A 15857-nucleotide genomic window follows, 5' to 3' on the forward strand; every position below is an offset into this window, starting at 1 on the left:
TATCTCAAATTATTAGGAATTTTATTATTTCATTGTTACAAAGATTTCTGTCCTGTACAGGCTGATATTTGATAGCTGTATTTATTGTGTTTGCTGCAGTTATCAAATGTTTATAGAGCAACCATTCGTATGTAGTGAGGAGTTATTTAAAAATACTTTTTGGCATTTATAGAAACTGACACTTAAAGGTCCTCAGGGATGATTTTGCTTAATTCATATTTGGAATTGTTCTCATTTTATCTGATAGCAGTGTCTTCAAGGCACATACGTCTTAATATTAGATTTATGTCGTGATTTCAGAGGAAATGTTTGACGAGTAAAACTTCAGAGAATCTTGATTTTAGTCAAAGGCCTGGCTTGTCATATTCTTGAGCCATTAGTTTGACAAAGCACTGAAACAATACTGCTGTTGCATTACTGAAAAACTTAGAAACTTGTAGCAGGGAGACGTCTAGATACGTAAGTTTTTTTTCCTTCAAAAATTTGTATTATCTTTAAATTTCTTAGCATAATTTGGGTACATGCGAGAAAGCAAAAAGCCTCTAATAAAGCATTGCCATTCTGGTGTGAGCTCATCAGAGTACCATTCTGACATGAGCTTAAGGCCCTCACCAAAGTCTTGATGAAATATACTTTATAAAAAAACATTTTTCAAAACCCCAGTTTGCCCAAGGACCACTTTACAGAGCTCCAGCCTTGGACTTTTACCTGTGGTCAGTCATATTCTTCTCTAGGGTTACACTTGTTAAGTCAATATTTTAGAACAAAACAAAACAAAACAAAAAACCCTGATTTTGTTCACTTTTGTTTTCATATACAAGAATCTTTACAGTCAACATGTACTTCTAGATGCTATATTGAAATTGCTGGCAGAGTCTATTCTATACAGACTGAACAATCTGGCCCCTTGTTTTATTTGTAAAGGTTCAATGTATCTATGCCTGCCTACTTCAGTCTGCAAGGGAGTGTCAGAAAGGCCCCGCATTCGCCGAGCCGTGAGTTATCACTAACTTTTCAGATGTGTTAATGAATGTGGAACAAAAGCAGTTGTGTTTAAAAGGGAAAAAGGACCATCAAAATAACCTTTATTATAGTAGCAGGCGTGAACACTAAATTAATTATTCCAAATTGTGGTGTCAAAAATAACCTACTTTAACTAGAGACTAGCCTCTAGAAAACCTATTGTTGAACTGCTCTGAAGCTATCATTTTAGCTATAAATTACTATTCTTAAAATTTTATAAACCTGGTTGTAAATGAATATGTTCTTTAAGTCTTTTTAACCAAATTAAAACAATTTGAACAAAATCTTACCCCGCCTAAAAATGATAGTATTTAGTTGACTTTGAGTTAAGCTCTTCAAAATAAGACCATGTGAAAGGGGTAAAGTTTTAACCTTTTTTGTTATTCACATGTGAAAAACAAATTAATTTAGATAATTGAATCACTTCCTAGATGAAAGTTTTTAGTTCAGTGGTGTTTAAAGTCTATTTTGGTACCAACAGTTCTCGCTTCAGTAATTCACCAGTAGGTTTTCATTCATCAATGACATATCAGTTTAAGGCTAAAAATAAAACACGTTCATTTCCTAGGGCTTATCATTTTACTTAGAGGAAATGTCCTTAAGAGTCCCCCCACCCCCCAAAGAGATTCTAAGCAAAAAAAATGTAACTAACATCTATATTTTGTTAATATAGTTACCTTTCTTTTTCTTAGATTCTTTAAAGTTTTGAGTAGATAGGCATATTTGATTAGGTTGGGTGCTTCTGTTGCTTAGGAGGTGTATTATGTTAAATGAAGACAGAATGAATTTAAATGTACCCGGTTTGGCCATATATAGCACAGACTACATAAAACTTGGAGGTGTGGGACCTTTGGAGGCATTAAAGTTAACATTTCATTTAGGCAGTATGCCTTTGTTTGACTGGTGTGTAAGTCCTTCTTCCAGGTTTGTACGCTCTTAAACACGTTATTCTGCCCTCTCTAACTCCTCCCAGCAGCAAAAGGGAGACACTTCAGCTGGAACAAAATAGTGGAAGAAATGGCGTCTGGGGTTCAGTGGGGATTCGCAGTGTGTATGCAATGTTTGCAAGATTACTTTTTATGTTTTTCAATTAATGTAAATAATTAAAATATAAATCAGTGCTTAGTGTCAAGTAGGGAACATTGTATACCAGTAGAAATTCTCCTAGTGGGTCTGCTGCAAGTCACTTAACCTCTTGGGGCCTCAGTTTCCTCATCTGCAGTATGAAGGAGTTGGACTCGATAATCTTTAAGGTCCATTCCTGCTCTACGTGCTATGCTTTTCTGAAGTACTCTGTTTAACAGAATGCATTGCTTTCCCACTTTGACTATTTGAATTACATGTGCAGTACACATACTGCAACTGCATGTTGTCTAAAATAGTTTTTCGGTAGGATATTATATAAAAACTAACCCCTCTTGAGCTGATTTATAAATGTGTGTGTGTATAGCCACACATAAAAAGCTAGTGATGGTAGGGCTCTCAGAAAATAAATATTTTCCAGTTGTCTAACCTTGAATGTTATTAACTTTCCTCTATTACAGGAGATACTACTCGTCAACGAATCAAATTCAGTGATGACAGAGTATGCAAGAGTCACCTTCTGAATTGTTGCCCCCATGATGTCCTGTCTGGAACTGTACGTGTTTATTAAATCTTTTGTTTTGTTATTGGTATACTACGAAAACAAACTATTTGATAAAGTCTTAATTTCGTGTCACATTATTATTCAGTGATTTATTTTTTTAAACACTTGTTAGCGCAGCAATTTGCATCCCTTATATTCAGGTTGATAATTTAGATCTGCAATAATTGAATTCCTCACAAAAATGATTGCTGAGTTTTACTTCATAATTTTTTCCATTCTTCAGAGCAAGCTTTTAAAAAGCATTTCTTATTTGAAACATAGAGGCAGTTATTATACAGCAGTTGCACTTTTAGTTTAGAAATAATATAAATGATTTTTTTGTTGTTGTTGGTACGCGGGCCTCTCGCTGTTGTGGCCTCTGCCGTTGCGGAGCACAGGCTCCAGACGCGCAGGCTCAGCGGCCATGGGTCACGGGCCCAGCCGCTCCGCGGCATGTGGGATCTTCCCGGACCGGGGCACGAACCCGTGTCCCCTGCATCGGCAGGCGGACTCTCAACCACTGCACCACCAGGGAAGCCCTGTAAATGATTTTTTAAATTGTTTGCTTCACTGTTGAGCAGAGTAGACTTTCATCCAAAACAGTATACATTTTTATTAAGATTTGTGCACATTTGAATGTGGAAATCATTGTGGGGAAAATATACTGGTAAATACTTAAATTTACACAATTTGTGAGTATTGTTGTCGGTTAAAATTCACGTATATTGCTTACTCCTAATGATGTAAAGCTCACTTAATTTAAGTTCTATATCTAGTGATGTTGGTTAATCTTAGAGCATCATTTTAATTTGGTAGATAAATCACATGATGATGGACCTATTTAAATGGGACAGAGGATTTGATTCCCTGGCTTTTGGATTTGATTGAAATGATAACTCACTTTCAAGAGTTTCCATTCACAAGGATAGCAGAGGAGGGCTGGTAGGGCCTAAACATTTAGCTGACTTTGTTATTTGTCTGAAATGAAGAAAAGATTTCAAACTTCCATTTGCAGAAGCAATGAGTTCCCTTAATTAAAGTTGTCTAAATTAGTGGTTTCTTCTTTTTTTTTTTTTTGGCCGTGCCACGTGGCATGTGGGATCTTAGTTCCCTAACCAGGCATGGAACCCGTGCACCCTGAAGTGGAAGCTCAGAGTCTTAAAGAGTGGTTTCTTCCTGATAGGAGGAGTTAAATACCCCAAATACATAAGTATCAAGGCATTTTTGATCAAAAACACCACTTTTTCCAATAGTAAAGACCGTTGAAACTATATTATGTTAAAAGGAATAGAAGAGCTAACATTTAAAAAATATGTAATACTTAAATTTTTTTAAGTATAATATTGAAAGGGAAGACATCCAGTTTCTGAGCACTTGAATTAGGACTGTGACAGATAATTAACCCTCATATCTTCTTTTTAGAATTTCCATAATTAAAGTATTTTCTACTCTGCTATAATACAGTTGAAATCTATAATATTAGTAATTATCTGTAGTATTATTTGATTCTTCACATTTATTATTAAATTTAACATTTAATGATATTTAAGGCTAAATTATCACTTCAAATGAATTTTGAGGATAAGATTAATTGATAAAATGGCAGAATTTAAATTTTTAGTACTTTAAAACCAGCCATAGCAAGACTTTGACATATTATTATATTCTTCAGGTATGGCATTAATAATAATGAAAAAAATCTGACATCACAATTGTACTTTTACATTTTATAATGTATACAGTGCAGTCACTTTCATTTATTTTTCAAAATAATTCTGTTGGGTGTATGTTCCATAGTTAGCCTTAATGACAGTAAAGTGATTTATTCAAAATTATTTAGTTGTATTGATTTAAGGTAAAACTGGAACCAAACCCAAATTTTCTGAGCTGTAGTTTTATTCAACATGTTTTCTACTCTGTAGGTAATACTTAATCCTTCATCAAGTTAAATAAAAAGGATTAGTGTTGGTCTTGGACTTTCTTTCTTATAAAATTCTTGCTGGATTTGTAAGAAGCACATTTTTTCAAATTTTAATATCTCTGAAATATGCATCTTAAAATTGATGATAGAAAAACACTATTTTAATTTGTAACATTTTTCTTATAGTACAGAATTTAATGATGAGGCTTAAAATTGATGGTGTCTTGGATCACATGAAAAACAGTTAAGGAAAGCCCTTGGAAAGGCACTTGCCAGGGAAACTCTGTATGAGAAATATCTCCTTTTTGTCATCTTAATAGGCAAGAGATTGTCATATGTAAGGATGGGGTTAAGTGGTTGTGAACCTCTTAAGCAGAGTTTTAAGGGCTGGCTCTAGGACTTTGTAAGAGTCCAAGGTTGTCACAGTGTGATGTCCTTGAGAACTTGAAATCATCCACAGAGTGACTTTCTCATGATTCTTATTACTAAAAAGGGCTATTTATAACAGTTTATCCTATGTACAAATGGTTTGTAATTACAGAGCTCAGACTTCTTTAGCATCCAGTCTCTGTAGAACACACGCTGTTCTGGCACGGAATCTAATAGTTCACACTTCTGTGTGTTGAAGATGCTTGTTTGTTTATTTATTTTTGACGTTAGATCAAGGATGAAAAGAACTAAATTGTAACTTTTTATAATGCTTTGTCTTTGTTATGTAACTGAAGGTTGCCCTTTAGTTTTCCAGACCTTGTTCCTCAGATCTGTCACTTCTAGCAGAATATGACTCATCAATATTCTGGATTATTTAGCAGAATAATACACAGAAATATATTCTTTGGCTTATTATTATTATAAAAAGGTTGAACCTTATACTGAGCACTTGGAGATGAAGAGTACCGTTTCTAAAAATATACTCATAACTGACAGTATGGAATATTTTTGGAATTCAGCTTTTTTAAAAATATATTTATCTTTATTTATTTATGTTTGGCTGCGTTGGGTCTTCATTGCTGCTTGCAGGCTTTCTCTAGTTGCGGTGAGTGGGGGCTACTCTTCATTGTGGTGTGCAGGCTTCTCATTGCAGTGGCTTCTCTTGTTGCAGAGCATGGGCTTTAGGCGTGCAGGCTTCAGTAGTTGTGGCTCACAGGCTCAGTAGTTGTGGCGCACGGGCTTAGTTGCTCTGCGTCATGTGGGATCTTCCCGGACCAGAGATAGAACCCTTGTCCCCTGAATTGGCAGGCGGATTCCCAACCACTGTGCCACTAGGGAAGTTCCTGGAATTCAGCTTGATGAAAATGCTCCTGTAACATTTTACCATTCTTTAGTCTGGTACTCTGGTATAACTAACTTTTTTTTTTTTAATTTTATATTGGAGTATAGTTGATTTACAATGTGTTAGTTTCAGGTATACAGCAAAATGATTCAGTTATATGTATATCCATTCTTTTTCAGATTCTTTTCCCATGTAGGTTATTCTGCTATAACTGACTCTTAAGCTAACAAATTAATTAGAGGAGGTAAAATGTAGAACAGAGAATCAAAATAATTGTGTGTATATGTATCTTTAGATTATGGTTTTTATAAGAAGCATGAATATTTCTATAATTAGGAAGTTTTTATATTTCAAAGGCATGGATTATTTTCCTGTTCATCCAGAATTTTTTGTTTTAGTCTCACTCTTCTCCTCCTTTGGAACAATTAGTTTTCTCCCTCTTCTATTTACCATGCAGAAAGTAGACAGCATCCCCTTTCAGATTTAGGGAAAACAAAAAACCTAAGTACAGTTGTCCCCCCCCCCCCAAAAAAAATGAACCACATTATTTCTGGCACATATATTCCCTAAGGAAAGATAAGTATATTGAAGTGCTTAAAAAAAAATCTTTCCATTTAGTTCCTAGTGATCTAGGAAAAGGATATATGATAGTAATAATTTACAGAAGGCATTAAATCTAAAGCAGAAACTTGAGATTAAGATCTGCAGAGATGGAAATATATACTCTCATTATGCATCTATCCTAAATTCAGAAGTGGCCACTACTAATTCTTATAGCGTTCATCATAGTATAATTTTAGTGTTGACAGGCCATCATGTTTTCTAGTGTAAGGCCATCATTTTTTTTTTAACATCTTTATTGGAGTATAATTGCTTTACAATGATGTGTTAGTTTCTGCTTTATAACAAAGTGAATCAGCTATACATATACATACATCCCCATATTTCCTCCCTCTTACGTCTCCCTCCCACCCTCCCTGTCCCATCCCTCTAGGTGGCCACAAAGCACTGAGCCGATCTCCCTGTGCTATGCAGCTGCTTCCCACTAGCTATATGTTTTACATTTGGTAGTATATTTAAGTCCATGCCACTCTCTCACTTTGTCCCAGCTTACCCTTCCCCCTCCCTGTGTCCTCAAGTCCATTCTCTATGTCTGCGTCTTTTTTGTTTTTGTTTTTTGCGGTACGCGGGCCTCTCACTGTTGTGGCCTCTCCCGTTGCGGAGCACAGGCTCTGGACGCACAGGCTCAGCGGCCATGGCTCACGGGACCAGCCGCTTTGCGGCATGTAGGATCTTCCTGGACCCGGGTACGAACCTGTGTCCCCTGCATTGGCAGGCGGACTCTCAACCACTGCGCCACCAGGGAAGCCCTGGCCATCATTTTATATAGATAGAAAAATTAAGGTTCAGAGAAATTGTCTTTGTCAGATGTCTCACAAAGAATCACAGTATATTATACCACACAGGAATCTTAGGGTTATTTTAATCTGAAAATACTTTTTAAAATGTTTTTTGTTGTGTTGTTAGTTTTTTTAGATAACACAGTTACCTAAGACAGTGACTTTAAGATGTTTCTGAAATGTCCTTAGAGGTACCTCATTCACTGAGGACCTGGGGACAGGCCAGTCCTTCCTATTTTGACGGGAATTTTTACACATTTTAAATACAGGGATTTTTCCATGACATTTTGTTTTTATAAAGAGAGTCTGCAGCTCTGAAATAGAATTTAAGAAAAGCTGATATTGTGAAATACTTAGGGACGGGAATATAGTAAAATTTTATCTGCCTTTTGAAGTGATTGGATGGGAGTATTTATTGGTTGTCAAAAATCCTGAGTTGATTTTACGGTGTCCCCAGTAGGTTCTGGGTTTTATCCAAAATGAAGTTTTTATTAATTGAAACTCCTTTATTGCTTCTCTAACGCTTTCTTTTAAGGCCTGGTTATAATCAATTCCTTGGATACCTACAAACCTGAACTTTAAAACTGCTGAAGTCTCTTTGATAGTACAAATTTAAAGGAGCCATGAAAGTTTAGAGAAGCAGAATAAGTGATAAGAACTAAACCTGCACAGAATTTTCTCAGCCACTCAGTAGAATGTAAGTTTCATAGTAAGGGCAAGGACGTTTTGTTCACTGCTATATCCCCAGCATCTAGAACAGTGTCCCTCCATTGTGTTAAATGAATAATCAATCACCCAGAAGGAGAAAGTGAAATAAATGTTCCAAAAGCTAACTTTGAGTTTCAAAAATTAATGACTGTGGAAAAAGTATTACCTTCTAACAGATAAGGAGCTGGAGGGTATTCTTTTTTTTTTTTTTTTTTTTTTTTTGCGGTACGTGGGCCTCTCACTGTTGTGGCCTCTCCCACTGTGGAGCACAGGCTCCGGACGCGCAGGCTCAGCGGCCATGGCTCACGGGCCCAGCCGCTCTGCGGCATGTGGGATCCTCCCGGACCGGGGCACGAACCCGCGTCCCCAGCATCGGCAGGCAGACTCTCAACCACTGCGCCACCAGGGAAGCCCTGTAGAGTATCTTGATATTGAGTTGCGTATCAAAACATGACAGCAGTGGTTTCACATGCAGATGTGAGAAAATTAGTCTATAGACAGTTTAAACTCATAACCTCTTCTCCGGAAAGGGTTTGTTTTGGGATACTTAGGCGTTTTTAAACAAATGTTTTTAACATTAGCCCAGGAGGTCTAGTGGTTAGGATTCAGCACGTTGACTGCTGTGGCCCAGGTTTAATTTAATCCCTGTTCAGGGAACTGAGATCCCAGAAGCCGCCATGGCATGGCTAAAATTAAAAAAAAAAGAAAGAAAACAAAACATTGGCCCAGATGACTGGCTTGAATTTTTTTTTTTTAAATTTCTATGACCGTCAATTTCTAGAGCTTCCAAATTTGCAAAACTGCCAGATAGCCCAGGTTTTTACCAGATCTGGATTTTGAAGTGTCCTTATATTAATCAGATTTGCTGCTTATATTTTATTCTCGGTTTCTTACAAAAATACGCATTCCTTTAACAAGCAGTAAACCAAAAATACATTTGGTGCTTAGGAAATCAGAGGCGTATTAAGAGCTTCCCAGTGAATAATTAGAGCTTTACTGTTAAACTTTAAAAACCCAGTCCTGTATATAATTTGGAGTATTGTTGGCAAATTGGCACATGAATACCCTGAGCTGTTCAACTTGGGGTACTTCTGTCCTTGGGAAATAACCTTTTTCTGTTATTGAGAATAATCTTGCAGTCATTAATTTCATATTTTTAAAATAAGTTAATATACTTCAGGCTTATGGAAGTGATTTTTTTAAGGGGACCCAGAGACCATGTGTTCTAGAATCTTGTTCTAGTTTAGTCTGTCTCTAATTGAGGTTGGTCAGCATGTTTGTCCGTGACTTGGATTAATGGTTAAATACAAATATACATACATGTAAATAAGATGAACTATTGTGCTGATGTCCAGTCTTTGTAGATCAAATACAAGTTAATTTTACTCTAATTTTTATTCTGTAATATTGAATCAGTTTGAGGAATCTTTTTTTTTTTTTTTTTTTTGTGGTACGCGGGCCTCTCACTGTTGTGGCCTCTCCTGTTGCGGAGCACAGGCTCCGGACGCGCAGGCTCAGCGGCCATGGCTCACGGGCCCAGCTGCTCTGCGGCATGTGGGATCTTCCTGGACCGGGGCACGAACCCGTGTCCCCTGCATCGGCAGGTGGACTCTCAACCACTGCGCCACTAGGGAAGCCTGAGGAGTCTTTTTAAACTTCATTAATAGAAAATTTCAACTATAAGTAAAAGTAGAGTTGTTGTATAATGAACTTCATGTACCTGTATGCCAGCTTCAGTAAATATTTTACACACAGCTACCTTATTTCATTTATAATTACGTATGTCCTCTGTCCTGCTGTTTGTTTTGGCTTTGTTTTTGTTTTTTATTTGTTTTGTTTTGGCTGCATTGGGTCTTTGTTGCTGCGCGCGGGCTTTCTCTAGTTGTGGCGAGCGGGGGCTACTCTTTGTTGCGGTGTGCGGGCTTTTCATTGCAATGGCTTCTGTTGTTGCAGAGCACAGGCTCTAGGCACGCAGGCTTCAGTAGTTGTGGCACACGGGCTTAGTTGCACCACGGCATGTGGGATCTTCCCGGACCAGGGCTTACAGCTGTCTCCCCTGCATTGGCAGGTGGATTTTTTTTTTTTTTTCCGGTATGTGGGCCTCTCACTGCTGTGGCCTCTCCTGTCGCGGAGCACAGCCTCTGGACACGCAGGCTCAGCGGCCGTGGCTCATGGGCCCAGCTGCTCCGCGGCACGTGGGATCCTCCTGGACTGGGGCACGAACCCGCGTCCCCCGCATCGGCAGGCGGACTCTCAACCACTGCGCCACCAGGGAAGCCCGGCAGGTGGATTCTTAACCACTGTGCCACCAGGGCACCTGTTGTTTTTTGAAGTGGATCTTAAATCTTGGACCTGTCATTTAGGATGACTCTTGAAACATTACAGAGTAGCAAAGACCAATAATTTCCAAGCAAAGCAGAGTGAGGTCTGGAAGTCATTGTTCAAGCAGGTTGTTTTTCATAGCCTGATACTTTGTCAGCATGTTTAACTGTCACATTTATTTCTCTCTCTTTTTTTTTTGGCCACGCCATGGCAGCTTGTGGGTTCCCCAACCAGGGATTGAACCTGGGCTCTCGACAGTGAGAGTGCAGAGTCCTAATCACTGGACCGACAGGCAATTCCCACACATTTGTTTTTCTGTACAGTGATTCTCAATAAATGCTTATTACCGAAGAACCAGGAATCATCACTTAGTAGTCCCTGAACTCTCTAGATCTTTTTTGGAGATAGGCACAGTTTTATAAACTGCATTTTATGGAGATAGGCACAGTTTTATAAACTGCATTTTAACAAATCTGAAGAAACTAGTGTGTTCTCTGAGGCTATTTATTCATTGAGAAAGGTGGGATAGAATTATAAATGCATCATTTGGAAGATGTAGACAATGAACACAGAGCAAACATATGGTGAGAACCAAAAACTTGAAACATATTTTTATTATACAGGTGATTAACCACAAACATCAAGCAAAGTCATGGACTGTCTTATCACTGGAAGTATTGTTTTAAATGTGATGCATTCTGTCTTGATGTGCAGGTGGCAAGATCAAATGACTTAGTATAATCCTTTCTGTTGGGTTGGCCAAAAAGTTTGTTTGGGTTTTTCTTTAAGATTGAAAGGGTTTTCCAGTAAGATCTTACAGAAAAACCTGAATGAACTTTTTGGCCAATCCAATAATTTGATCGTAGTTACTCACGAGGGATCTTTTTAAAGCATTTGGTGTTTACCTATATTGAATAAAACATCTTGAATATATATTACCCCATAGACGTTTTTGGTCTACAGGGTCAAAAAATATAAGCATATATGTTGATGTATTGGATAATGTAATTTGTAAAATATCCAAATTCAGGTAGGTTTTTATGTGTCCCCCCTTTTTGGTATTTATTATAACAGTGTTTGCAGTAATGAAATTTAGGTAATAATGGAATTAAGCAGAGAAAGAAATAGAAAAAGGCAAGCAAGAGGTATCAGATTAATGAGGGCTAAATGGAAAAAGTAAAGAGAATTCACAGTAAAAGTTAAAAAAATTCCCCTTCAAGAAGTGATTTATTTTTTTATCTCTCTGAGAGTGTTGCTAATTGCTGAGATCAGCATTCATTTATTTATTCACTTAAATACTTATTGAGGACCTACTATGTGCCATGTGCAATGCTGGGGATACAGAAGTGGACAGGGGTTTCTGTTTTAGTGATGGGGGCTTACATTCTAATGTTCTTTCACAACCAAGTGTGAAAAGAAATAATGTGATTTCAGGCGTGATGTTAAGTGCTGTGACAAAAATGTGTGGTTAAGTCTGAGACAGTGGGCAAGGGGCTACACTGACAGTGAGTGGAGAAAACTTTTTTTGATGAAATGACATTTGAAGAGATCTAAATGTGAAGAAAAGAAGCCGGTCATTCCTGAGTGGAAATGAATTTATCATATGTTGCCTCCACACAGAAACTTTTGGTGGTTCCCTATTATTTATATGGTCAAAATCTGAAGTCTTTAGTAGGTCTCTCTCTCCCTTGAATGAATAAATCAGTTTGGTCCTCTGTTTTGACCAGACTGATTTATTTATTTATTTATTTATTTTGCGTTACGCGGGCCTCTCACTGCTGTGGCCTCTCCCGTTGTGGAGCACAGGCTCCGGAAGCAGAGGCTCAGCGGCCATGGCTTACGGGCCCAGCCGCCCCATGGCATGTAGGATCTTCCTGGAGGGGGAACGAACCTGCGTCCCCTGCATCGGCAGGCGGACTCTCAACCACTGCGCCACCAGGGAAGCCCCAGACTGATTTATTCACTGTTGTCTCAGTACTCTCCTTGCCCAGCATGCTCATTTTTGCCTATCTCCATTTCTCTGCCTGGAATAACCTTTCTGTACAAACTTAAATCCTGCCTGGCTTACTACACACAATTCCTCTGAACCCCCGTGTAGCACCTGCCCTCCATACTACCGAGTGTTTCACTTGTTTTCTCTTATTTATATAAGTTCTTCCTCTCCTGAATTAGAATAGTCTTTGTGGGGCAAGGCCATTTGTTTTAATTTTAACTAGCTATCTTTTCATATCTAGGACTAGAAATGGATAAGAAGGTATTTCCTACTATATTCTTCAAAAAAACATACATTAAGAAAAGGTAGAAGAAGAGCTTTATTTTTCTTTATGTACTCAGGAAAAAGTGAACTTGGAGGAAGAACATTCAAGTGAGAATGGGCAGTTAAGAAGTTGGGAAGTAGTAGAAAAGCAGGAACTACTTTGTGCATGCGCAGTGTGCCCCATTCCTCTTCACCCACCACTGTTTGACTTGTTAGTTTTGAGTGACAGGATTGGAATTAGGAAAGAAAAACCTTAATTTTTGTTTTAAGACAATAGTGGCATAACTGAAACTCATATCCAGGTTTTGTTATTTCAAGGCTTCTTCCATAGTATACTAGGCTTTCTCTTGTTCTTGAGCTGGGTCTTTATATATATATATATATATATATATATACACACACACACACACACACGTATATATATACACACACACATACATTATTATTTATTTATTTATTTATTTATTTATTTATTTATGTTTGGCTGCGTTGGGTCTTTGTTGCTGCGAGCGGGGGCTACTCTTCTTGCGGTGCACGGGCTTCTCATTGTGGTGGCTTCTCTTGTTGCAGAGCACGGGCTCTAGGTGCGCGGGCTTCAGTAGTTGCGGCTCGTGGGCTGCAGAGCGCAGGCTCAGTAGTTGTGGCGCACGGGCTTAGTTGCTCCGTGGCATGTGGGATCTTCCCGGACCAGGGCTCAAACCTGTGTGCCCTGCACTGGCAGGCGGATTCATAACCACTGCACCACCAGGCAAGCTTCTTGAGCAGGGTCTTGAAGCAGGGACTGACCATGGATGGAAGAGAGATTTTATAAATGTGAGGAGGAAGAAAGTGAAGATGTAAGAAGGAAGGTCAAAGTGTAGATGATTTGTTTTATTTTGAAAATAGCATTGGCATTGGAACAGTATATGGACTGGTTCAAATGCTAGGCTAGGGGTTTGTATTTCCTGTGCTCTCTGTCCTGCTGTCATGGTTTTGTTTCACTTTTTCTCCAGCTGGTATATGTATATATTCCTTTTAGTGCTTTACCAATATTGCTGTCTATTCTTATATATTCCTTGCTGTCTGACAAGGATGTTAGTCCAACCAGTAGTGTGGTGTTAATGCTTCTGAAACAGATTTTATCATGTCATATTTCTTTCCAAGTAGTCGAGCATTCTTGCATTCTTCTCTTCGTCCAGAGTAAGTTCTGCATGTGTTGATTCACATTCAAAATCTTCTAAAATCTAGTCAGTCTGTAATTTGATCCATATAGCAGTCCTGAAGTACTTGAGAAAAGAGAAGTCCTGAGAGGTTAAGTGAATTTCTCAGTTAAATGAATAATGAGAGGTAAAGGGATATTTTCTGAGTTGGTCAGTGCCTACTCTGTCTTACTTTGTTTATTATTTTGGTAATATAATCTTCGAGTATAAGAGAAGAAAGCATAAAACATGAATATTTCCCATTATTCATCATCCCCCACCTTCCCAGGACTAAACCCTATTAAGAATTCAATGTACATCTTCCACTGTCCTTTCTGTACAAGTGTGTGTGCATGCATGTGTGTCTGTGTTCTAACAAATGGAATCTTTGAATTTTTCTCACCTGTCTTGGAGAAGCTTGCATATTAGTGGTCTACATTTTTTTAAAATTTATTTTAAAGATATATATATATTTAATAAATTAATTTGTTTATATTATTTTTGGCTGTGTCGGGTCTTTGGTGCTATGCGCAGGCTTTCTCTAGTTGCGACGAGCTGGGGTTACTCCTCGTTGTGGTGCGCGGGCTTCCCATTGTCGTGGCTTCTCTTGTTGCGGAGCACGGGCTCCAGGCGCACAGGCTTCAGTAGTTGTGGCACATGGGCTCAGTAGTTGTGGTTTGCAGGCTCTAGAGCCCAGGCTCAGTAGTTGTGGCACATGGGCCCAGCTGCTCCGCAGCAAGTGGGATCCTCCCGGACCAGGGCTCGAACCAGTGTCCCCTTCATTGGTAGGCAGATTCCTAACCACTGCGCCACCAGGGAAGCCCGGTCTACATTTTTTAAATGCCAATGTACTATTTCACAACATGAGCATTCCCTCAATTACTTACCCAGTGACTATTAATATGTTAATCGGTTTTGGTTTTGGTGTGCAGTATGGCAATGAAATCCTTGTATGTAGTCTTTATTTACATTTGTTGCTGTTGCTTTAGTTTAATGTCTTGTTTATTTTCATTGAGAATATAAATTCCTTGATAGCACGAATTTATATTCTCATACCTTTTTGTAATTCCCTTTAGGATCTAGCTCACAGAACTGAGCAAATGTACTAGCATATAACAAAGCAAAAATATTTGCAGATACTTGGAGCTGTTACTGTGTCACGTTTCTATCACTGATATATTCATTAACATATTAACTGCCATTAGCTAAGTTAACCCTTTGATTTGCACTACCGTAATATTTTGTTGATTTTGATGTTCAATTTCCACATGCTTCTGTTCCTTAAATTTTTTTCTCCAAAATTGAAGTGGCTTCATTGATTTTTCTGCTTATAAGAATAACATATGCTCATTACATCTAATTCAACCACTGTCAAAAAATTCAAACAAAATCTTCAACCTCACAGCAATATCTGTATCGGAAGTTACAAAAATGGCATTTTATTACATGTCTTTCTTTGCCATCTTCTCTTTTCTCCGCTTAGTATCAAGAACATTGTTTCTAATGGCTATGTAATCTATTATATGGCTATTCCATAATTCATTTAATCAAACCCCTTTTGCTAGGCTCTTAAAATGTTTCTAATTTTAAAAATCAAAAACACCATTTGTTAAACTTTATTGTTCATTTATCTTTGTGTACTTACTTGTTTCCTCAAGTTCCTAGAAGTAGAATTCCTTAGTCAAATTGTCAAGTTTATTTAATGGTTAAGTCATGGATTGTGCAAACCTGATCTTCTGTGTAGGAGGGAAAAATAAGAGAAATAAACCATTTTCCTCATGATGCTTAGGGTCCATTTGAGGAGATAATAGTCACCTTCGGAACTTCAAAAGAACAGTTAAGTACTTAACAGAGTCAACTTTATTAAGTAGTAAAACATAATATAAAATGTTGGGAGGTTATAAGAGAATTCTGTTATCAGAAGTAGGTATAGTTATTTGGTCAAAACTTCATGGAGGAAAGGATTTAGGATGGAAAGGACAAAATGCAGAACTGAATTTATCCAATTAAAAATAAGCATTTTTCCAATAATCTAAGAATTTAGATGTCCATTAATTGAAATACCAAGAATAAATTTGCAGAAAGAATTTGAAGTAAATTACTTGTTAAATTTAAAAGTCTTCCTGTGGCTTTCATCATAAATAGTTA

At 37.8% G+C, this 15857-nt stretch overlaps 1 protein-coding gene across 3 annotated transcripts in view; it reads left to right on the plus strand.

Moving 5' to 3' along the window:
• The window catches only part of LOC309966159 (putative RNA-binding protein Luc7-like 2), a 57143-nt gene that overhangs the window by 12338 nt on the left and 28948 nt on the right, over positions 1-15857 (plus strand). For 2 of the 3 annotated variants that reach the window (XM_082846126.1, XM_082846127.1), the window contains one exon: positions 2568-2662. In XM_082846126.1, coding sequence (XP_082702252.1) covers positions 2568-2662 — 95 coding nt within the window. Of the gene's footprint in view, positions 1-931; positions 996-2567; positions 2663-15857 lie in introns of those variants that run through there. The other variant, XM_082846128.1, reaches the window with a different exon arrangement.

This window comes from Leucopleurus acutus (genome assembly GCF_964270905.1).
Source record: "Leucopleurus acutus genome assembly, chromosome: 9".
Taxonomy (NCBI): Eukaryota; Metazoa; Chordata; class Mammalia; order Artiodactyla; family Delphinidae; genus Leucopleurus; species Leucopleurus acutus.